This window comes from Talpa europaea (genome assembly GCF_964194135.1).
Source record: "Talpa europaea genome assembly, chromosome: 9".
Lineage (NCBI taxonomy): Eukaryota > Metazoa > Chordata > Mammalia > Eulipotyphla > Talpidae > Talpa > Talpa europaea.
The window spans coordinates 10,539,872-10,564,655 of NC_140076.1; the positions used below are offsets into that span (position 1 = coordinate 10,539,872).

A 24,784-nucleotide genomic window follows, 5' to 3' on the forward strand; every position below is an offset into this window, starting at 1 on the left:
GCGGGCGGGCGCTTCTTTGAGAAGGATGACGGGGGTGTGTGTGGGGTGATGCTGTGGGAGGCCTGCCGGGGGCCAAGGGAGCTCCGTGAAGCCTTCCGCTTCGCTCCCTGCTGGGCCCCCAGAGCTGAGGACAGAGCCTGGCAGGCTGGACAGATGCTTGTGGAATAAATGGGGTCGGAGCACTGATGTGGCCCTGGGGAACCGCTCCCTGCCGCCACTGGGCCCCTGGGAGGAAGAAGGAAGCCGCAGGGGTCCTCCTGGAGGGCAGGGCCTGGGGCTGGAGGTGCAGTGTGGTGTGGGCGGGCCTCTGGGCCTGCTCCCACCCTCCTTGCGCTCAGACGGCCCTCCTGCAGTCGCACTGCCCTCGGCACCTCAGAGGGGGCGACAGGGGCCATGCCGGCCAGCCACAGCTCTCGGACACTCCTCCACTTTCCTGGGTACTATGAACCTCGGTCCCTATAATTAGGCTAATTGCAACTCTGGCTCATGGGGTAACTTCAGTTCATTGCATTTGTGGGCTTGCTTGAAAGAAGGGCCCTCTCCTACCTCAGCGTAGAGGGGAGTGGGCTGAGAGGTGCGGTCCCCACCCTGCCTCTGTGGCCTGCTGTGTGGCCCCAGGTGAGTGTCCCCAGCTGTCTGGGACCCAGGGTGTGGTGGTCTCTGGCCACAGGGGCGCCTGTGTGGTTACTACTCCAGGAACCCCTGGAAGGCTGGGGCCCAGAGTTGAGGGGCCCTCTCTAGACCCTTCTGCCGTGTCCCAAACTGAGCTCATCGGCCCCTGGCTCCTTCTCCACTGTCAAAGACTAAGCAGAAACCCCAGTGTGATGCTGAGGCACCCTGCTCCCCAGAGTTCTGCTGATTCTTACTACCCCTGCCCCCAACACCTGCTTCCCTCTGCTCCAGCCCTGCAGTCAGGCAGCCCCCAGGTACCCCGTATCCACATGCATGGCCTCCTCCCTTCTCCCCCTGGGGACTCACCTCCCTTGAGCCACTGAGACCTTTAAACACTCCTATGACCACAGCCTCCCTCTTAGAAGCTGCCATGACTCACCATCTATAGGCTTTCTCTTCTAGAAAATTCCTTAACTGTCTCCAGAGAGCAATGTTTGCAAGTTCCAGTGATTCACCCATATTGCGGCCCCAGAAGCACTGTGTCTTAGAAGCAAGGCTAAGGGGAGAAGGGACATTCGCTCGGTTGCTTTACGAGCTAACCCCAATACAGGGCAGGAGCATGGCCTGTGGTTGTTGCTGACAGACGTTGTGCACGAGCAGAGTCAGCATCAGACCTTCAAAATGATTTGTCATGATTATGGCCACACGCTACTGACAGTGTTAATTGCATTCACTTATACACACTTAGGGACAGAAGGAGCATATGTTAGAAGGTTCTGTCTTTGCCACGCACAGGAGACCGAGGGGACTTCACTGGCATAGAAAACCCTCCTCTGGCATGTGCCTCTCCCACGGGGGAGGGCTATGGCCCACGCTCGGACCACACAGAGCCAGTCCAGCCTTGTTCGTCAGCAGCTGGCAACCTCGGGAAGGTGGCTGGACCCCCTCTCTGAGCCTCAATCTTCTCACTCATCTTAGTGCCTGGGGTGGCGGGTGGCGGTGAGAGTGAACAGTGACACCAGGTGAACACTCACACAGGTGTGGCCGTCACCCCCATCAGGGCGCACCCCTGAGCCCTTGATTCCACACCGAGAGGCCTATTGAAGGGTGTAAGGGGGCTCCTGAAAGGCCTTGAGCCACCTGTGGGCGGTGACCTCGCTGCTCCCTCTCCCACCATCGCCCCCTCCCCATGGTACCTGAGCAGAGGCCCAGGGGGCTGAGGATGAAACCCTCTCACCACAGGGACTCAGATCCTGCCCTGCGGTGTGGCCCTGGGGCAGCGCCTGACCCTCTGTGAGCTTGTTTCCTGATGACACAACGGGGCACGGTGCCCCTGCCTGGCTCGCTTCCAGGGGGTTTGTGGAAGCCCCGGTAAGCGAGTGGATTTGCAGAGAGCTGCAGTGAAGTACAAATAATAATTTACAGTAATTTACAAATGTATGTAGTTCGGTAGCGTTGGGCCGAGGCTCCCCGCCCCCGTCACTCCACCCTGTCTCTCCATTTAAATAGGTTCAGGGCAGTGACCAGGCCTGAGGGACAAGGAATATGAATTTCTGGTTGGTGGAAACTACAGTTACTGTTCTGGTCCGTACGTTCTTCCCCGTCTTCCTCCTCCTCCCATTTCTTTCTCTTGAGCGAGGCCCAGGATCTCACAAAATAATTGAAAAACAAGCTTATTAGCCTCAGGTTCTCAACAGAACAGATGGATTTAATAAGATTTTGCTGCTTTCATATTGCACACATGCAATTTTAATTCTTTCCTTTTGCCATTTATTAAAGCACCCCAAGTCAGGTGCTAGGCGAGTATGTCCGTCATGATCATTATAGCTGCGATTGGTTATGGGCACCTACTAAGTGCCAGCCCTTTTCCTACCGAATCTTGCTTCATTTCCCCCCAGAATTCCTGTGCAGGAGGGGCTATTATTCCCATTTTACAGGTGGGGATATTGAGATCCAGAATTTTCTGTCTAAAGTCCTCCACTGGGTCAATGTCAGAGGCAAGATTTTAACAAGAGTCTTGTCCATTCTTAGTCTGTTTTTTTTAAGCTATTGTTACTTTCAAACAATCAAATTCATGTCTCCTTTATGCCCTACTTCTACTCTCTGTCCACTCCTTAGGGGTGGTGTAGGGTAAGGAAAAATGTCAGGCTTTTCTGCCCTCCCGCTATCAGGATAGATGATGGATCCCTGCAGTCCTGAATGCATGCCTGATGGCGGGCACCTGGAGTAGGGTGTGGGCCTAGGTAGATGGGATTCACCTGGGCTGAGACTGGGCATTTAAGGGCGGCGTCATGGGGACGCCAGCAGAAGCCAAAAGAGAAGCCGAGAGAGAAGCAAGAGAAGCAGAAGCCGAGAGAAGGCCGGAGAGCCCAGAGTGAAGACCTGCTGGGGGTTCGGAGGCCTGCCAGCCTCCCGGCCCCCCAGCACCCCTGCCTGCCATGTACCTGGTAATCCCAATAAAAGACCTGCAAAACCACTGAGGGCTCTGACTCCTCCTTTACCCGGTCTGCATGGGATCCTAGAAAACCTGCACTGTGTCCTGTCCTGCCCTTACAGGTGGCCACTGTGGTCAGCGCCTCATGTCCTTCTAGATTTCCCTGTGCATTTGCGGACACATACATTTAATGGAGGCACCTGGGCCCGCCTTTCTCCCTTCACATACAGGGTTCACAGCAGGTACGTGGCCCTTGCTTTTTCTTTTTTCCCCTTAACTATCTCTGTTATGGCCATTTGAGTTGTTTTAAACATTTAATTCTAAACGAGGCTGCAATGATCCCTTTTGGTCACCCGTGCATGTGAGTATGTCCAGCACAGCAGGAGCTTAAAAGTCAAAATCTGGGAATAGAAAACTGGTGCATTAAAAAGTTTTGATAGATGCTGTCACTTGCCCTCCAAAAAGGATGGATTAAATTCAATTGCCACCAACAGTGTATGGCAGTGCCCATTTCTCCACGTCTTTACCAACACTGAATGTTATTCATGATTCAAATGTGCTAATTTGATGGGTGAGAAATAGACTCTTGATGATTTTAATCTGCATTTATTTAATTAATGAGGTGGGAATCTTTTCTGAAGCTTAGTGACTATTTGAATTTATTCTGTGAGTTTATGTATAGATATCCTTTGGCCATTTTCTTATTAGATTTTTCTTATTGATCTTTCAAATGATCTCACCTGCCCCTGTGGTTTCTGCTGTGGCTGGACCCTGTTGGCTCTCGCTGCAGTTCTGATCTCTCTGCGTTCTAGCTGCCTGCTGGGGCCTTCTTGCTCATAAGCACTGAATCTGCTGCGTCCCTGGCAGGTCTTACTCCTTTATTTGCTTGATTATTTTTTGGCTGTGTTAGTGGTGCCCACCAAGAGGCAGTCATTTCTTCTTCCTTTGCCCCTTACCACAAGTCACCCACCTTTACTGTTTCTTAAACTCCAAACTGGGGGCCAGGCAGCTTCCCAGGCTCAGGGGTGGGCTTCATCTCCTTTCTTCTTCAGAGCTGGGGTACAGCCTTGGTTGAAACCCCTCAAATCCTCCTTCTCAAACCTCAAAGAATGTGTCCCTCCCAGCTCCACAGTACCCACCCTTGCAGGCCCCACCTCTTCCTGGAGGGTTTGTGTCATAGCTGGGGGATTGGCTCGCACCCCACAGTGCTGTCAGCTTCTGATTTTCTCACCTGCCCCACCCCTAAACAGTGCTCTGAAAGCTCGGCCTAGATGCCCACAAAGTCCTTTCCTGCACTGCCAAATATGGACTAGGTGAACCCCTTAGTTGGCATGCTGAGATACCCCCAGGGGGCCATTCTGTTTTTCAGTCCTATGTCCCATTCACTCTCTGATCGTGGCCGCCGGCCGGGGCTCCCCTATAAGCTCCCCTCAGTTCTGATACCCTGTCAGTCGTCCTACAGGGTTGGACGCTTCTGGGGCCTGTACACCCGGCCTGGCCTTATTCTCAACTGGGCCTGAGATCCTCCAGGACAGAGGCTGGGCCTCACACGTCATGTCCCCAGCACAAACCCAGGCACAGTAGCTGCCCAGTGTGCTTGTCCCCTCCCCACGGGCACGAGCTGTGGACAGACCTGCTGTAGCCATTGATGATCCTTCCAGACACCACCTTCCGGAAAGGCTCCCAGTGCTTGGCGTCTCCCTCCACGGGCGCACCTAGCAGGACCACGTCCTCGATGATCCCTTGGCAATCTGGGGAGAGACCCGGGAGAGACTGTCAGTGACTGTCCCGACCCGCGGGATTCGGAGGCACGGGAAGAGAAGGGCTGAGGATTGAAATGAGGGGCTTGACAACTTGACGCTAGCGTTTGCTTCTTTATTTTTCCTTTATCCTTTTCCTACTTTTACATGTCTTCCTTTTCCCTGACTTTCTTACTTCCCTGGCCTTCTCTCTGCTCCTCTCGCAGTAACCCTTGCCCTATCTCCTTACAGTCTCCTCGCAGTCCCTCGTCTCTCTCTTGCGGATCCTTTCTTATACCCTCGTAGCTCCTCCCCCTGTACCTCCCAGTCTTATGTGCTTTAACAGGAAAAACCTGTGGTTCTCCAATAGGCGAAACAGTAAAGCGGACTCATGGCAAACGAACTCATGGCAAGCATATGCAACATGGCACATATTCCGGACGGCTCCGGACAAGTGACGCCGTCACAGCGGGTCCTGGAAGGGACTCTAATGGCAGTGGAGATGGATGTCACATAAATGCACACACACATGCAAATACACATTCAAACTCATGTGCAAACACACCTGTTCATGCATATGCGTGCGTGCACGCCCCCCCCCCCCCCCCCAGTGTAATGGGAAGTAATGGGAACTTCCACTTACTGATTCCAGGCCCTGGGGCAAACCCCTGCGTGTCTGAGCTAGTTCTGCAAAGCACCACCATCCCCGTTTTAGGAGTCTGGGGAAAGCCAAGCCCCAGCTAGTCCCTGGTGCAGTTTGGGTCTGGGCCCAGGTCCATTTCCACCAAGCTCACAACTGGCCATGACTTAGAAAGGGCTAATGGCCCCCAGGCCCTGGTACATGCTGGGCAGATGACACAGCAGCTTCCCTCTGCAACAGCGCCCTGGGGTCTGTGCCGCGTGGTGGGAAGGGGAGATACGGGTCCCAGGGGCGCGGAGTGCACGGACCATTTCACTACCCAGGGGTTCAGGAAGATTTCAGGTCGGGCTATACAAAGCACAGAACAGGAGTTTCTTTTTTCTGTCTGCAGCCTGGGAGCCAGCAGTTCAGAGCAGGATGATGACGCTGGTCCCGAGGGCCTTTGTGAGGCCCCGCGGAGGCACGGTGGGAGCCGTGAGCCCCCCACTCTCCACATGCAGCTTTCTTATACTCCGAGTTCCTGCACATGTTGGGAGGCTCAGGCTCAGGGTCATTCTGGGGAGGGTGTCCAGGAAGGATAGTCCTGCTGGGCTCTGCCACTCCCTTGCCGAGTGACATGGCCAGGCAGCTGCCTCTCTGGGCTCCAGTTTCTAACCAGAGCACGTCTCACTGTTTTCTGTTTGGGTGTTGATGCCCGGGTTTGAATGAAAGGTTCCAGGCTAATAAGACTTTGAGAACCTCTATGGTACCAAGCAATCTGTGGGCGCCACGGGCTCTGGTCTGAAAACATTCTGTGGCACAGAATTCTGATTTCATTCCTTTTGCTTCCAGGGAGATGATAATCTGGTGGAGGGATTGAGAACTTCACTAAGCTGGCAGTTTGTGCTGAAAGCAAGGATGACTCAGCTGCTCCTGACGTGAGGGCCATTTCAGGTGCTGATGTTGCTGGCAAGGCTGGAGAGAATGAGTCTTTATTTAAATCCTCCCCCTTGATGGATGAGTCTTGCTTGGAGGTGATGGGGCCTGCCCACGGTCACCAGGGAAGCGAGGCGAGAGCAGGACTAGGATCCAGGCCTCACGGGAGGCTGCTGGTCGCTGGGACCTTGCAGTAACACCCCCAAGCGGTGATCGCACGGGGGAATCACTGCTCCCACGGAGCCCATGGCTGTCGACCTGGGGCCACCGGTCCCGTCCTGTCCAGCAGCGCTCTTCGGGCCGGGCACTCGCTCTGCCCCACTGGCTGTCACTGCAGTGCTGGGGCCACCCTGCAGCCCTGGAGTGCTGGGACCCCCCGTGGCCAGCGGTGGTAATGCAGCAGCCCCGAGCCGGTTGCCCTGAGCAACTAACTGCTAGGTGCCAGGACGCAGCCAAGTGAAAAGCTGTTGTCAAGGGGTATTGCCCACGGCCTTGAACTAAGACGAGTCCAGAGTGCAGCCAAATCAAGGCGGGGTGGTGGTGAGCTGGAAGCATAGTCACCCATTTCCCAAGCCTGGCTGGCCACGGCCTCCCTGACCTCCTCCCCCTTGGTCCTCACGCTCATCACCCTTAGCTGGCTCGTCTTTTTTTTTTTTTTTTTTTTAAGATTTATTTGTTTATGCATACAAGCACTGGGTGTACAGGCCAGAGGTGTGTGTGTGGGGGGGGCGGGTGAGAGGATTCACCAGAGACTGAGTGGGGAGCAGAACAGGCAGATGTACCGAAATACACTGCTGAGGGGAGCAGCGGGTGAGCCAGGAGAGGTCTGCTGCACCATCTGGGTTGCTCCCTGGCCGGCTGGGGGATCGAACTTGTGTTGCAGTGGCTGCGGACAGCCTCATAACCCCTTGCATCACCAGGGAGGCCCTCGTCTTTTGTTTTGAGAGACGATTCTTTCCCCGCGGGGTGGCCACCCTCCAGGTAGGCTACATGGCGTGCTCTGGGTCACGCATAGTAGGTGAGGATCACTTTAGCCCCCTCCCCCCCGAGGCAGCCTCCTAGGTGCTTCACTGTTTTCTCCATATGGACCATCAACCTGAAAGGTGTGCAGGAAGCACTGTCTTTGGAGAGGACCAGTCAAGGCCTCTGTCCCCAGCCGGCCCAGGTGCGGTTTGGGAGCTCAGCGGGGGTGCGAGGGGTGATGGCCGGCAGAGGGCAGCGCAGGCACGCCGGCTTGGGTGCCCTTCACAGACACCGCGCTGTTCACACGGAAGGTCTGTGGAGGCCCTGCCTCCAGCACCCCTACCGGTGCCCTTTCTTCCAACAGCAGGTGCTCACATCGTGTGCCCGGGTGACATTCCGGTCGTTCTCATGGCATTTCAAGCTTCTTCAGGATACTTGTATCTGTTCTGGTGGTCTGTGATTGATGGGCTTTGGTGGTACCATCATAACTGTTTTGGGGTGCCATGAACTGTACCCTTATAGATGTGCCTGTTCTGCCTGCCCCATCTCTCCTCTCCTGGACTTCCCTACTCCCTGAGACACAATACTGATAACTCTACAAGGGCCCCTCGTGTTCCAGTGAGAGTCACGTGTCTGTGACTTTAAATCAAAGCTGGAAATGATTAAGCTGAGTGAGGAAAGCAGGTGGAAAGCCGAGAGGGCCGATAGCCAGGCCGCGGGAGCCAGTCAGCCAAGCTGGGAGTGCGCAGGGAAAGTTCCTGAAGGAAATGGAAAGCGCTCCTCCAGAGCTCACAGGAAGATAAGAAAGCGAAACGGGCTTATTGCTGAGCTGGTTTTAGTGGCCAGGACTGAAGATCAAGCCAGCCGCAACATCCCCTTAAGCCAGAGCTGAAGCCAGAGCAAGGTCCTAACTCTAATTCTGGGAGGGCCAAGAGAGACGGGAAGGTAGCAGAGGCTGGTTCTCGAGGTTTGAGGGAAGAGCCCTCCCCATACACAACAGTGCCAGGTCAGGCAGCAAGTGCTGGCGGAGAAGCTGCAGCGAGTTCTCCAGAAGCTCTGAGGTCTCTGGGGGAGGGGGCCGCACTGCAAGGCAGGTTTTCAGTGCAGACGGAGCAGCCTGATGAAGAGGGGAGTATTGATAGCGAGGAGCAGTCAGCGGCTGGTTTCCGAGCTCAAAGGACAGGCTGGCTCTTGTTAGGGGCTAATGCGCTCTAAGTTGGAACCAGTGCCCGTTTACCTTCCCGAAATTCTAGGGCCCTTAAGAATGAAGCTAAACCTACTCTGCCTGTGCTCTCTGAGTGGGACAACAAAGCCTGGACGACAGCACATCTGTTTACAACATAATTCGTGGACTATGTTAAGCCCACTGTTGAGCCCCACGGCTGAGAGTAAAAGATTCCTCTCAAAACAGTACTGCTAATGACGATGCACCTGGATACCCAAGTGCTCTCATGGAGACGTAGAAGATTAATGTTGTTTTCATGCCTGTGAACACAACATCCATTCTTCATGGAGATCAAGGAGTCATTCTGACTTTCTTATTTTTTTTTTTTTCATTTTGACTTTCTTATTATTTGAGAAATACATTTGCCATGGGGAATGATTTCACTGATGGAGCTGGGCAAAGTCAACTGAAAAGGATTTGCCATTCTGGCTGCCACCAAGAACATTTGTGGTTCATGGGAGGTCAAAACATCAACATTAACAGGAGTTTGGAAGAAGTGGGTTCCAACCCTCATGGATGACTTTGAAGGGTTCACAAGGTCAGGGGAGGAAGTCACTGCAGATGTGGTGGAACAGCAAGAGAACTAGAATTAGAACGGGGCTGGAGATGTGGCTGAAGAGGACTGAACTTGAACGGGTAAGGAGGTGCTTCTTAAGAAAAAACAAAGAAAATGGTTTCTTGAGACAGAATCCACTCCTGGTGAGGATGCTGTGAGCATGGTGGAAAGCACAGCAAAGTGTTTGGACTATCGCAGAAGATAAGGCAGTGGCAGGGCCTCAGAGGACTGACTCCAATTTCAAAAGATGTGGCTACAACACTATCAGACAACAACACAGGCTGCAGAGGAAGCTCTCGTGGAAGGAAGAGTAAATAAACATCCTGATGAGCCAGCAGCCTGTCAACATGGAGGCCACACCCCCACCACAGAGGACTGGCATTTTTTAGCACTATGTATTTTTTCAGTTAAGGTGTTGTAGGGAAAATGGAATAAATCCGGGGGCCTCCCCTGCTGGCGCAGTGGTTAAGCGCTGGGCTGCGAAGCTGCCTGCAGCCTCTGCAGTGCCTGTTCGATCCCTGGCCGCCAGCGAGGGTTCCACATGGCGTGCAGACCTCTCCTGGCTCGCCCGCTGCTCCCCTCAGCAATGTACTTCGTCAGTCTGCCTGCTGTTTCCCACTCTGGCTCTGGCGAATTCTCTCACCCTCCCATGCTTCTGACTGTACCCAGTGCTTGTATAAATAAATAAATCTTTAAAAAAAAAATGGAATAAGTCAGGCTTTCCCCCCTTCCCGCGGTGAGCCTCTATGGCCACCACCGGCTGTCCTCCCAGGTTGGGGTGCCCACGCGTGATACAACATGTTATTGCAAAGGACGCTTGGGAGCCCGAGCTCGGAGAGCTTGCACGCTGGTGACTGTGGACACCTGGGCGGAGAGCCGGGGAGCACAGGGCATGTGCGCTTACAAACAAGGACCCTCGGAGGAACCACTAAGGGATTGCCAGAGAGAGAGGCCAGAGAGGGAGAGCGGAGATCGCAGGGAGCTGGGGGGATTGGCTGCTGCCCGCCTCCCTGCCCGCTGGTCTGCCTGTCTATCTGGACCCTGCTTCAGCTAAAGGCCCGTCAAATCTACTGAGGACTCCAAGATCCTTTATCGGTGCCCTGGCCACTTGGCCCTACAGGTATGTACGTTGTTTTCTAGGCATAACACTGTTGCTCTCTGTAGACTGAATTCTGGTCAGGCTTTTACGCTGTTGGCCTCCGTGGCTATCACCTGCAGCCTTGATGTTGTGAATGCAGAGTGTGGGGCACGCGTGCTGGCTGTGGACACCTGAGCATGGGTGTGTGCGCATGTGCAAGTGTGCACACCTGCGCCTGGAGGTCAGGGCAATAAGGGCGGCGTTACTCAGAGATGGCTTCGGTGGAATGGGTAGGATGAGAAGGGGCCGTGGGAGGACGCCAGAGAGGGCCCAGGGAAAAGATGTATAGAGATGGGGGTGGGGGTCCAGTTGCTGTCTCCCTGCTGGCTGTTTCCCCCTCTTACCATTAAAACCCATGAACATGACGCCAAGGGCTCCAAGACGCTCCTTCAAATCACTAGAACAGACGCTGAACCTACCTGGCCTGGGATGGTTGCAAAACACTCAGGGGCTGACAGGATAGCGTAAACCTAACTTTCATATAGACTAGGAAACCTACACATCTGAATGACTCGCTCTCTGTGATACCCGCTTTGTGTCGGTGCCCTGGAACTGAGCCCACCATGTCCCGGAGGTCGCCTGAGGCAACAGGAGCGGTCCCTGATGGGCCCCTCTCAGAATAGCCTCTGCAGGGAGCAGCTGAAGAGCTGCAGCTGTGGTCTAACTTATTTTGAACAAAATTTTAACTTTGGTAAAACAACACAAAATGGACCGTCCTAATCGTTTTTAAGTATGTGGTTCAGGAGCGGCCGGCCTGTATATTTGTGTTGTGCGATTATCCTCGCTGCCTGTTATCACTCGGAATTTAGATAAGTCAGTTTCCATCTTGTCAGGTGCTCTTTTGTGCTTCCAGTGGTTCAAACTCAATTCCCGATGCAGTCATTTTACAGCTTGGCCTGGAGGTGGTTTTTCAGGAGGTGGAAATCGTATATATGTGGAGTTTTTGTAAAATGAAACATTCTAATAACACACCACGTAGGCCAGGTTTTTCAGCACCCCCAGGAGAATCCTTTTTATAGTAAAGGGATCGGTCCTTTGTCAGTAGGAAAACGACTGCTCCCTTCGTTGTCGGCATTCTGTCTCTCCGTACAGTGGACTTTTCAGAGGGGGCTGAACTTCACAGAGGTTTCCAGCTCTTTCTGAAAAGCTTTCTCTAGGAGTTACACAGAAACTGCATCCAATGTCTAGAAAGGCGGCCTCGCACACTCCCACATGCCTATCACGTCGTCAATAATGAGATTCTCCTGGGCTCCAAAGACCAAAGGATCTGAAGTTTGAGAAGCAAAAAGGAAAAAAGGATTTTCTCACTCTGGCAGGGGGTCATGTGTGCAGAGAGTGATAAGGTGGGAATGAAGGAGGAAATTATCTCCTGACTGCAAATCCAGAAAATAGACCTTGAAGGAAGTGGTGTGGACTACATCTAACACAAACAGCCCCCTTCCAGAGGCACCCGCCATGGCAGGCAGTGAGAGGCGTGAAGGGAGGGGAGACAGCTGAGCTAAGAGGCGGGGGGGGGGGGGGGGGGGGGGGCGCTAAGCAGAAAGGGAACTGGAGAAATGAGGCTTTGACTGTGCTCCCCACCCCCAGTACTCCCCATGGAATGAGGTTCACACTGGGAAAAAACTGCTTAAAGGAGCTCGTTGGGATATATTACAAGGATTTAGGATGCATTCTTTAGGGAAAGAGCGAGGTGTATTCTTTCTTGGATTCCCATCGACTTGATTTGGCTGTATAAAGTGGGAGGCATTACTAGCACCCCGGACCCTGGAAATTAATCGGTGTGCCTGACCCCTCCTCGCTTCATCCGGGGGACTAAAGCTGGGTCTGTCTGAGGACAAAACAATTGGTGGATGCAATTCCCGGAAGGGGGAAATCAATCACATCAAATGTAACGTCTGCTCTCCGGGAGATGAAAGAGCCAGCTGACCGAAAACAGTCTGTTCTGCATTTCGGCTGGTATCCAGTGACTGCCCAGAAATAGTTTGCAGCCAAATGGAGGCTTAGGGACTCAGGGTCAGGGTGTTTAAATATATCTCTGCGAGTTTACTGGCCAACTCTTCTGCCTTGGTTTTATCTTGCACAGGTCACGGGCAGTAATGTTAGTCTAACTTCACAGGGGCTGGGAAAGGGATGGGGCAGTGGCCCTCTTGGAATGCACTTTTAAAAACAAAGTTCTGGAATTCTATTTCTTAATCCTCCTCTTTGTCTTTGTTTTAATTATTAGCTACACAGCTTATTTTGGGCCAGGCTAAGTGCTTCATACGTACAGTATTTCACTTACTCCTAGTGACACCAGGAGGCAAACAAAATACTCTTGTTTGATGATGGGAAAATTTAGCCTCAGAGACACTTAGTCTTTTGCCCAAGGTCACACAGTAAGTGGCAGAGTGGAACTTGGTGATTCCTACATTTTCTCTTCTACTCTCCTGTCCTACTTCCATTTGCGATCAAATATAATCTTGAACCAAAATGTATGTCTTGGCTAAACCAAGACACACACGAGCAAGCTAAAATTTGCTAGAAGATGAATATCCCCATGTGGGCACCAGGTCGCGGTATGTGTCTTTTGCTCCGGTTATCTCTGGCACACCTGCCAAGCGGGTGAACAGCTAGTGCTAGGAAAAAGAAAAGTGGCAGGTGTGAAACGTGACACACTTTCTATTTTTGATGGAGTTGGGCCATCAGCCTCTACCCTGCCATGAGCACAGAGTTCCCATCAGAAAGACTGACTTAACGAAGTCAGCACAACCAGAAATTCAGCTGCTAGCGAACTGCAGGCTGTGAGCCAACACAGAACAGACAATTTCATTATGGATTTGCTTACACATAATTAAATGCTACATATGTTCTATCAACTAGCTACTGATGAGTGGCAAATAAGCCCCACACGGTGTGTCCCCTGGAGCCTGAATCACCTGCTAAGGCTTCCTGAGGCCCGGGCTTGAGACTGGCAAGATGTCATCTCTTCTACCTATTGTTGGCCATCCCAAGTTACAGGGGCAGACTCAAGGGGTAGAGAAAGAGACCCCACCTCTGGGTGGGAAATGCTGTAAGGTCATATTGAAGGAGGACACGGATACAGGAAGAGAGGGGAGAATTAGGACCATTTTTTGCAATCCGTCTATCACAGATGTACACAGTATATTTTGAAAGCACTGAGAGGTCAGATGCAGTGAGCAAGGGGTTAAAAGTCCCAGATGACACAGATCCAGGCCTGGCTGCAGGGTCTGAGCTCTTTCTGATTACAACCCTGCTTCCCTGCTTTTGAGCTTCCGAATTGGCTTTGGACTCTCAATTTGTGTTTTCTCTGGTCCTGATGTTTTATATTTATTCCAGTTTTGTTGCTTTTGAGGCTGTATTTCTTCAGAAGTTCTGCAAATCCTTTGAGGAAGGAGACAGACTCTGAATGAGTGAGTGAATGAATGAATGAATGAATGAGTGGATGGATGGATGTCTGAGCAAATGAGTGATCAGAAGTTGGAAGAAGTCAAAAGCAACACGGAACAGACCAGAGACCAGTAAGGGCTGAGTTCATAGGGGGCGATCTCTGCTGGGGGGGCAGGGGCGGGTGGGGGTGCAGCCCTCAAATTTGGATCCTGCTTTAAAATACAAAGTGAGGGTGCGCCTGACCCACGGCAGGGGTGTTTTTATCTTCACTCTGCAAAACAGGCTCAGCAATTTTCTAAAAGACGACAGTTCTGCGGCACAGACTAAGCAGGTTTGACATCTTTGTTACAAGATAAACACCCAGCAGCTTCCATTACAGAATGCTGTGAACGAGATGGTTCACTGACAAGTAAATTAAAGAGATTTTGGGGTGTTTTCTTCCCAGGTTAGAGTCCTCCCAACCCCCACAGGAAGGCTGCTTCACTGCAGGCAGTCTGGATTCTTCCCTTATTATCCACTGAGACTCAGGACTGGGACCTATTTATACAAATTCAGAGTGAGGAGGCGGCCCAGGAAGGCAGGAAACAGAGGGCAGGTCTGTCCATGACGCCGGGATGGTCAGCAGGGTTCACTGTGGCCATAAAGGGAAATTCCCCTGCAGACCCTGCCCTGTTATCCCTGTGCTCCCCACGGACACTCTGGTCACGACCTGCTTCCCTGGGAACTTGGGCAGTGATCATGGACATTGCTCCATCGGCTCGAGTCGACAGTTATTGGTGGAGCTGAATGGATCCATATTCAGTTTCCAACATTTTGTCCCACAAGCTTGCCTTATGGGGACCTGCTGAGCTCTGGGTGTTTCTGAAAAGCCCAGGACCAGACCTGGGTGCACGATGGTCACCCAGGCCCTGCACCTGCAGTGCTGCACCCAGGCCCTGCACCTGCACCTTAGTGCTCCCTCTGGCCGCAGCCACCTCAACAGACTCTCTGGTGGCACCTGATGCCCCTCCACCCACAAGCCCTTGACATTCAGGTTAAATCGAGCTGTTCCTAAATTCTTAACCTCCTCTGGGCAGGGTAGTGAGCTTCCTGCCCTGAGAAGCAATTAAGCAGAGGCTGGAAGAGGAATGATGTCTGGGGGATCCTGATGTGTGGAGATGGAGCCGGGTGATTCCAAGCGCCCCTGGAGCCCTGAGTCCAGGAGTCCATGGTCGCTGGTGTCCACAGGACGAAAGCACAAACAGAGGCCCATCGTGGTGATGGATCCTAAGATGTTCCTGGAGCGCCCCTGGATCATCAGACTCTGACAGAACTGGGCGTTAAGGGGGCTGGGCGCCCCAGCTGGTGGTGATTTTGGCCACGCCTCCAGGCTCTAGGCTAGAAGCCTGTGTGCGCTATTTTATTTATCTTTATCTGTTCCTCGAGGAGCCATTAGATCTATTTTGCTAATGAGGATGGTTCGAAGGTCTTCTGCAATTTGCACAGCTTCCGAGAGTTAGGAAGAGGTGGAGCCAGGGGCCCTGAGCCCATGATCTCAGCCCTGGGGCAGAACTTAGGCCGTGGGGATAATTATTAGCAGATTTTTCAGAATTCGCCAACTCCTCATGCCCACATACACTCTAGGTTGGGGCAGGAAGCATGTCCACACCAGGGACCACAAAAGGCAGGCTAGGAAGCTGGTCCTGGGGAACTTTTGCACAACAGGTGCCCAGCTCCAGGGGACACTGATGGCCCTGAGGTGGCCGGAGGTAGGAAAACAGCTCTGGCCTCGGAGTAAGGGGTCTGGGTCCCCCTAGTCTCAGCTGCAGGAGCAGTGGAATTCTCAGGCTCTCCTCCTTTCACGTCACCTTTGTAGGTGCCTATTACTGCCCCAAGGGTGGAGGGGGCTGGTCAAGTGCAAGGGCACTGCTGTACCAGTGGGAGGGCCTCGTGCACCGGGTGGTGCCACTGCAGGCTCTGCTCCCTCCCCCGAGCTGGCCAAGTCCCATTTTTCTCTCTGGCCCCATCTCCAATCCCCACGGTGGGAGGGGGGTTTCTTCACCTCCCCCACCCCTTTGACCTCCTCCTTCCATGTCACCCGGCAGGATGAGGTGGGTCCCACCAGGACTGGAGCTCTCGGGTGGCTGAGCCTGCGGTCAGGTCCAGCACAGCTTAAGCCAAGTTCTTCCCTAGGGTTACCAGCCAAGGGGAGGCAAAGCAGTGGGTGGGTGCGGGGCCACCTTTAGCTAGATTGTGTGCTTCTCTCTCCTGGGAACCTGGGGGGGGTGACTTTCAAGGTGAGAATCTGGGCATTTCTGGGATCTCTCCAATGTAACAGCATCAACTTCCATCACGAACACCCATCACCACCGCTTTTTCAGGGCTCGCCTCTCGGTCTGCTTTCCTCGTCTGCAAGAGGAGGATGATGAACAAGGCGATTTCCGGAAGCTCTTCCAGCTTGGACCTGGGGCTCCCAAGAGCTAAGCCAACTTCTCTAGGGGGTCCTGGGGCCTGATTACAGGAGGATGGTGAAGAGGGTCAACGGATGGCCATGTGTGCCCCGTGGGTTAACAGTGGAGCAGAGACGCTGCCCAAGAGCTCAGTAAATGAGTTCTGAAGTCCCAGAACAAGCCCGAGAGGTGTCAGTATCCCCAGCAGCCTGACGCCCAGTGGTGACGTGACTTCCCAAGGGTCCTGGACAGTAACTGGCAGAGTCTGGCTGTGACTAGGGCTCCAGGTCCAGCCCTTTTGTTTCATGTCAATGTCGGCTGTTTGCCACGATCTCTAAGGGAAGGTGACACTGGAGCCAGCTGACGGTGGGGATGGGGGAGCCATGCTGGTTTAATGAAGGGACTGCAATGCCCAGAGCGCCTCTGTTGACCTCATGAACACACCGATGGGCAAGCTGGCTTCTCTCCTGACGCCGTGCCAGCTGTCTGGACAGGGTGACTGGGCAGAGAAGCCATATCACGCCTCTGATTACGCCCTCTCCAGTCCTTTTGGAATCAAGAGGAGAACAGATGCAAAAATAAACGGAGGCAGCGCTGATGTCTTGGTGTGCGTGGCCATTTCTGGCACAGTCAGCTCCCACGAATCAGTCTGAATTGAGCGCTCTCTCCAACTAGTCAATGCTGGAAAGCTCTAAAAGCAGGTCCGCAGAGAAAAGAACAATGCGCTGTGATCACAGTCTCTCAGTGAGTACTTGGAGGGCGGTTCCTCTTAGCTTCCAGCACAGCCCCCTCTACCCTCACCACCTGCTAGGGCCAGAAATACCCTTGGCAGAGGGTCGGCCCCCCCACCCCAGGAGCAAATTCATCCCTCTGGCTGGCAGATGGACGCTGGTCAGAAGTGGCCTGTTCATCTCCGGGAATTCTGGCTCCATTCGTTTCCTGCCCAAAGGCACAAGCATTTGGCAGGTGCACCTTTTGTCCTGGTCTCCAGTGGGTGGGCGCAGTGCCAGGGCTGGCACGTGCTGGTTGATCGCGACTGCCAAGATTCGAGAATCGCGGCTCACCCGGCCCAGGTCTTGGAGGTTTTGGGGTCCACTTTGCTGAGGTGGCTCAAGCTTGGCATCACGCCCAGGCCTGGGGCTCTCGTCTGTCGCAGTGCTCACAGCCGACTTCAGGCTGCCCTAGTGCGCCTTGTCAATGGATCGATTATTCCCAGACATTGGGCATCAGTGATGTGCCCGTCCTGGCCAGGAGCAGGTGACACCAGGTGAGCAAAACACAGTGCCCTCCCTGGGGCCGTCCACCCTCTGCGGGGTAGACGCTGAATAGATGCAGGCAGCAGTGCCCAGGCCGCAGGGAGGGTTGGGAGGGAGCTGGGAGGTGGCCGAGGAAGGAGAATGACTGATCTTGGGGCGGGGGGGGCATGGGGCATGAACCTCATCTCTGCCTTTGGCAAATCCCTTCTGCTCTGTGAACATAAGCATCCTTGTCTGGGATTCTGTAATATGGGGTGAACACTGCCCCCCTCCTACGCCGAGGGTGGGTAAGACTCAGAGCTCGTGAAACTGTCAGTGTTTGGCATCTGATGGACACCCCATCCCACTGTGACAACACCCCAATTGAAAACAACCCCCCATTCTGCCCTCTGCGATACAGCAGTGCGTGCCCCAAAATGAACCAGCATCTCCCACGTGCTGCTGAGCCCCGGCAGGGCACCTCTGTCCCGGGGTTTGGGGCACTGGGTCTGAAGATGCCACAGGTGCCATGTGGCTCCCCCTGAGGAATGCTGCTTTTCCACAAGGACAGACAGACAGACAGACAGACAGAAACTCAGTGACCTTGTCAGCCAGTTGTGCATCACAACTCGAAGGCTGAGACTCTGTATCTGAGACGCTGGGGTCAAGCGTGCTGGACAGTGAGCATGGGTGGGAAGGCATGGTGCAGAAAGGCATGCCCTTCCTCCTAAGCAGACAGGAGTTGCCCTGAACCCCCAATTTTCCTTCTTGGGCATATTTCCCTCTTCTGGGTATGGCTGAATCAACGGCCGGTGGTGTAAATCTCAGGACTTGCAACCAAACATCTTACTGAACCTGCCTGGGCCTGTCACTGCCTCACACTGAGGCTTTGCTGTCAGGAGAGACCGATCGTGACCTTGGGTTGCTGTGAGGATTTGAGAATAAGAGCATGGGTCAGCCGGGTGGGTCCAGCTTCCAGCTGCATCACGGCTAGTCCTGTAACTAACTGGGGCCAGTGACTTCAGTGCTGTTAGCCTTGGTTTCCTCACCACGCAAAACAGGGATAATTAAGACCTTGTAGATGACTGAGAAGATTAAATAGGGCACGATTTAGCTGTGCCTGGCACACAGCAAGCACCCAGTGATGTCAGCTGGGGAGATGATGGTGAGCAAGAATTAACTATCATGCAAGTAGGTGGCAGGAGTCACAGCAGATGCAATGGAAGCTGGGCCTAGTTCTGTCCAAAGGGAAGAGTCCTCAGTCACACCAGGCATTTAAAACACACAGCCACGAGGCAGAGGACTTCCTTTGGGAGTCGGTCCTTCTGGCTTAGCCCAGGCACAGCTCAACCTGTGGTCAGATTGCTCTGAGATCCGTCAACAGACAGCGGAAGCATGGCAGCTGCCCCCCAGAACTTTTGGATGACGCACGGGTCCTGCCCCAGTGGAGCCTCTGCAAACCCAAACCACCTGCAGGCTTGGTGGGGGGTATAGAGCAGGCCTAGAAGCTTTCTGAACATCTGGCTGCATTCTGCGGCCTGGCTTCTTGGGATTCTAGTTCCTAAACCAAGACTTGATGCTGTGGAGATGGTGGTCTCTGCCCACTGCAGGATGCCCAGGTTAAAGATGTCCAGCCAGGCCTGCCCCAGAATCGGTATGAAGACCAGAAAGAGCTCCTGAGCACCTACTGCGTGCCAGATGCTTTCTGAATAACTGACACTTGTCACTGCTGCCCTACCACCATAAGCAAGACCCCAGCTTTTGTCTCAGGGAGGGCAGATAATTTCAAAAGACTGATGTGAGTGCTATGAGGATGAGGGTGCACTGGCTTGTTTATGCCACATCCCCAAAGTCCTGCTAAATAGCAGCAGCAGCAGCAAGAGTAGAGTAAGAGGGGTCCCAGCAGCACACGCCGAGCACAGTGCTCGGCACACAGTAGGTATTTACTTAATAAGTGTCTGTGGAGTGAATTTGATTTTGAATAGTTCTTTGTTTGGAAGGTCTGATCTGAGATAGAGCGTCAGGTGAAAACACCCAACCACGAGGTTACTGTAACAGAAAAATATGGAAGTAGGAGCTCTGGAGTCAGGAAGGCAGAGAAATTTTAGTTTTTAGTGGTCCTATGACTGGCAGCTGCCTTCCTCTGCCCTTAAAACATGCATCCACATCTCTCTTGTCTTTATCTCAGTGGGCAAGCTCTTCCATTTCCCCCTAAAGCTCCCTCTTCTCGTCTAAAAAATGGGGAGAGAATTACTTGTCTCACTTGGGGTTATTTTAAGGATTGAGAATGTAAATCCCTGGTCAAAAGCCAGGTGGGTGGCTGGGCCTTCATAAGTGGCAGCCACCGTCCTGTAGCATGTCCTTCCCACATGGGCGGCTGTGTCCTCTGATTCTCTGGCCCCTGGGCATGGTCTGCAGCCAGTCGCCAGCAACAGCTTAGACCTTCGGCTGGGAAGGAGGGTTAACTCTGCGGGCAGCTCTTCTTGGGGAAGAGGGAAGGACAGATGAGTGAGCCCTGACAGTGGGGAGGGGCAGGCTGGCTGCAGAATTATGTGTTCTGGGTCACTCTGGGATTTATTGCTACATTTCATTATTAGGTCTCCAGGGAATGCAGAAAACAATGAGTAGATCCAAACACAATAGAGTAATTCCTTTTTCACATCCCCAACTCAGATAACAGCTTTCCTGCAGTTGTGGGGCGGGGGTGCGTTCCTGCTCCTGGTCTGCAGTTGAATTGGGTGTTAAACTGGCAGGGCTGCTTGAAACCAGCCAGGTGAACTGGAGTGAATTAGATGTGAAACAGCAGCTCCTGGCAGAGGGTGAATAATTCACTCAGGATTACAGCCAGCTGGAGACCTGAGGCTGCTCCAGTGTAAGGCCAGGCAGAGGGCTGTGGGAAGAGTCTTCTATAGGAGGGGTGCAGTGATGGAACGGGGCCTGCAGGCCCTCGCCCTCTGGGGGAGACCCACTTCCTTCTGCGGGTTCGAGGTCCGTGCCAACCACCTGGGTGTGGGGGCTACAAGATGAGGGACTCTTCTGGGAGTTCCTAGCCTCTTGTCAATGCCCAGCAAGGGTGACTGGGCCCCTGGGCCCCTGTCTTACGCCATGTTCACAGGCACCGCAGCGTCTATTCCTCTCAACTTTGGTGCTGTGACTACTCACTGGGGTCCCCCTGCAAGGAGCTTCAAGTCAGTGGGGTGGCTGACAGGCAGGCACTGCCCCCAGCTCACTTCCATGTGTCCACTGAGCGCCCAGATATGCTGGGCACAGGGCCAGGCATGGGGACGGGGTGAGAAAGGCAGTCCTCACCCGCCGCCCGCACTGAGGTTTTAAGCAGGGCTGCCTTTGGGACTGCGCAGGAAGCTACTTCCAAGATGGGTGCCTGGCCCTCGTCTGAAGGGCCTCGGTATGTGTACTTGGGAGCTCTGGTGTGTACTCTGAGGTGAGTTACTAGTGGACCAGAAGGACAGACGCGTAACCAGCCGCCTCAACACTGAGACTGGTGCCAGGGAAGGTGCCTGGGGAGGGCGGGCCCAGGTCAGGCCAAGATGGCTCCAACTGCAGCTAGGTCGTCTGCTCTGCCACCTGCTGGCTGTGTGGTTTGGGTGATTTGTGTGTGGAAAGGTGGGGATGCCCACATCCTGCAGGCGTGTGCTGCTGTGACCCCTCTTACTCTATTCTTGCTGCTGCTGCTGCTATTTCGCTCTCACAAAGCCAGACTTCAATAAGCAGGAAGAGAAGCTGCACAGAGGAGTGTGCACTTGATCTCGAGTGGCGGGGGTGTCGAAGCACTCGGTGCCGTGTGTGTGTGTGTGCGCGTGCGTTTGTGGTGGTGCATGGGGGTAAACTAGTGAACTACAGGGTGCCCAATGCTGAATGCCTCCAGCTCCTCCCTCCAAGGACCAGCTTCTCCTCTCTCCCCAATTCAGAGGATGCAGCCCTTTCCCTTAGCCTGTCCAGCTGGCACTGACTCCTGAGCTTGGCATCTGAGCTCTTGTGCCAGGCTCCTGCCCTAACCATTTCCCTCCATGGCCCTTGGTCCCTTTCACAGGCCACAGAGACATTAGACTTAACGCTTTGCCACCCTTGAGCAGACGCCTGTTATGGGGCCGACCCTCCGTAGTGCCCTTCCCTCAGCGCCCATGGGTGACCCCACATCGCTCAAGACTTAGGTTTTTGGCAAAAGATGGCACAGTGGCGAGGAGGGAGGTCTCTGGAGCCAGATGGCCTGGGATGGAGCCTGGCTCTAGCTTCGGATCTTGCAGGAAGCAAGGAGAGCAGCCTCTCTCCCGTGGCTGTGAGACTGAGCGAGACCCCGCATGCAGGCGCTTAGGACATGGCAGGCTCCCAGGCACATAGGCGCCTGCTGGGGCCCCTCGCCCAAGCTCAAGTTTCTACGTCACCCCGAGCACTTGAAATATGCCAGGTGCAGGGAGGCAGGGAAGCAATGCAGGCCCTGGCTACTGGGGGGGGGGGGTCACGGTCTAATTCAGGGTAGATGCTTTCACTCTCATTGTCTCATCTCCCCCTCCCTGAGAGGTGAGTATACTCAGCTCCATGATGAGGAAGCTGAGGTTCAGAGAGGTTAAGGAATTTGCCCAAGATCCTACAGCAAATCAGTGACTAAGCCGGGACCCAATCCAGGTCTGCTTAATACCAAAGCCCCAGTTCTTACCCGTGCACCATAAAGATCCAGGGCCTGAGGCGGGGACCAGGAGGGATTCGAGAAGGAAGCTGCTCTGGGAGTCATCTCCCAAAAGGCTGAGGGGTAGGCACAGCTCCCTGTCATGCTCACCAGCCTGGCCTCTGAGAGGTCACCTGCTCCCTGCCCCCGGTTTCCAGCCTCACATTCTGGGGGCAGCTGTTGGTGCCCTCACTTTCAATCAAAGGGTCAAATGATAATTAATTCAATTTGTTCAGGAAGGGAACTGAAGGCTGGCATGTGAAGTTAACGTGTAATTTACGCTCAGTGGAGCCAAAGACATGCCCTTCTCCTCTCAACCGAGAATCTTCCCCTTAATCAGACTGCTCACTGCCAAGAACAAGCAGCTTGGAGAGGGTGCGCTGCCCGGCTGGGACCACGAGGGGAGGGCAGATGACCGCACAGAGGACAGTAGCTTTTCAAGGGCCTCCCTGCGGGGAGCAGGTTTGGGGGGGGTTCCTGAAGCCACCCACTGGGTCAGCAGGGATGCCTCAGCCCGGAGGCTGCTAGAGGATGTGGGACCAGGACTCAGAACTGGGTGCGCCGCCTGACCCCCTTCTTCACCTCTGCCCAGAGGTGCAGAGGGAGAGATGGATGCCCAGAGGCCACCCAGCTGAGCAGAGGCAGAGCTGAACTCAGGTCTCAGCTGACCACAGAGCCTGGGCTTCCCTCAGTAGGGGTGAGCGTCTACATCCAGAGGGTCACACCCAGCTGGCCATAAGGACCCAGGTAGATCACCTGCAGTAGGTAGAGCAGGAAAGGCAAGTAAAGGAAGTCTTTCTGACTTGATCTCCTAGCCAGTGACAAGGCTCGCGACCCTTGGTCCAGACCCTCAGGCCTGGGGATGAGCCTGGGAAGGTTTCCAGTGGACTCACCCTTCTCCTGAGCCATTTCTTGCAGACAGAAGTAGATGACTCTGGCTCCCAGGCTGAAGCCAATCAAGGTGACGGGTCGCCGACCCTGGGGAGAAAGGACGCAGGTGTCTGTGGGGGCACAGGAGTATTTCTGGCAAAACAGGCCCTGCTATGGGGCCCAGGCCTCTCCTCAGTGCCTGCCTCATCCTTATGAATCAGGCAGGCGCTGGTGTTGGACCCTGGGGAGGCCTCAATGAGGGGAGCGAGGGCATTTCTGAGGCCACGGGCAGCCTCCGGATGGGATTTCCCTTTCATCTCCAACTGTATCCCTCCGTGGGGTCTTTCCCAGGACAGGGCTTGTCAATGGCACACCTGCCCTCCGTGCACTCATCTGCCTTGTGGCCAACGACTGCGGTGAACGGGGGTCCTTCTAGAGCCGGGGAGAGGAAGTGGGAGGCACCCCTTGGTGTGATGGGGTGACACTGGAGGGAAAACTCTTCTGTTTCTGGATGGGAAGGTCGGGCCTGAAAGACTGGCTTCTGAGAAAGTAGTATGACAGACGGTGAGGGAACTTTCAGTCTAAGGAATGGCAGCTCTTAAGAAAAGGAAGGTTATCTGGGGCATTTGGAAAAAGTTCTACGCGGAAGGACAGGAAGGAACAGGTGAGCTCCACAGGCCCACCTGGGGTCACCGGTCTAGTCCTCTTACCTGTGTTTCTGCCCATACACATGGCCCATCACCACCCCATTTGCTATAATAGAAAATCCTCATTAAACGGTCGTCTAATCCTGCAGAACTCGGTGGCAAAGTCTGCCGGGAAGCTCCCGTCCCCTCGCCCTCTGTCCTCTGGTACCAGGAGTCTTCCTAACCCTTTCACGTGGTGAAAGACTCACTCCGAGGGAAGCGCTCGATGTTGAGGAAGCTTCGACACAGCTGGCGTGTCCATGCCGCAGTGCCTGCTCTCCACGCTCGCCCACTCACCCGCCAGCGAGAGTGTCTGTGATTCTCACTGGCCCATCATAGGACGCTTTCGTGATCTGAATGGGAGGGGCACGAAGACCACCCCGCCCCCATCACTGGCTCCCTCGCCATGGCTTGAGTCCAGGAATGAGTTCTGTGCGCACGCTGGCCCCACCCCTCTTCTAGCCTCCCCCTCCCCACACCAACACAGTCACTCCCGGGTACCTGCTGCCGGGAGAGCAGGATGTGGGCCAGGTGCTTGCCAACCTCTGCCGACCGATGGAGACACACCCCCCAGGGGTTGTCGATGACGTTGGCGACAGCGAGGAGCGAAGCTGGCCAGGTCAGGGCAGCCACGATGCCTGTGGAGGTGGAAAATGGTGATGAAGGCCGCCGGGCCCTTCCGAGCTGGTGGCGCCCAAGTGCAAGGGTGCAGAGCCTCTGCCGCGGACCCTGTTGGTTTCCCACGTGTCCTCAGATCCCGTGGTGAAATGGAGGATCATGCATCTCTGACCATGGACCAGACCCTTCGCTTCAGTCCATCACATGTGAGACTGCAAAGTCAGCCCCACGGGGTCACCCACCTGTATCCTCCCACTTCGCCATATGACAGCCGGGACTGCCAGGCTCAGTCACATGACTGGCTTTGGCCAACGAGCTGTCAGCAGACGTGAGGCCTGCAATGGACCTGTGTGCGGATGGGGCTGGTCACTGATCCCAGGAGGCTGAGAGACAGATGGAGCAGCACCAAGTTGACCAACTGCCCCGGGGGGGCTCTCCCAGTTCAGGGGACAGATGTGTGAGCAGGTCCAGGCAAGAGTACCCCACCGAGGCCTCCTGACTCCTCAGCTATATTGAGAATGACTGCTATTTTAAGCACTGAGTTTTAGGGTGACTTGTTATGCGGCAGCAGCTAATGGACATGCTGTGTGATGATGTGATAGGCTGTTTACCTGTCTTCTCCTCACAGAGACCATAAACTTTTCACAGACAGG

At 54.3% G+C, this 24,784-nt stretch overlaps 1 protein-coding gene across 1 annotated transcript in view; it reads right to left on the bottom strand.

Moving 5' to 3' along the window:
- The window catches only part of TMCO4 (transmembrane and coiled-coil domains 4), a gene marked incomplete at both ends in the record, with an annotated part of 53,983 nt that overhangs the window by 6,161 nt on the left and 23,038 nt on the right, over nucleotides 1–24,784 (bottom strand). Inside the window, 3 exons of the mRNA XM_084243304.1 lie at nucleotides 4,659–4,797; nucleotides 22,851–22,935; nucleotides 24,015–24,151. Coding sequence (XP_084099430.1) covers nucleotides 4,659–4,797; nucleotides 22,851–22,935; nucleotides 24,015–24,151 — 361 coding nt within the window. The remainder of the gene's footprint in view (nucleotides 1–4,658; nucleotides 4,798–22,850; nucleotides 22,936–24,014; nucleotides 24,152–24,784) is intronic.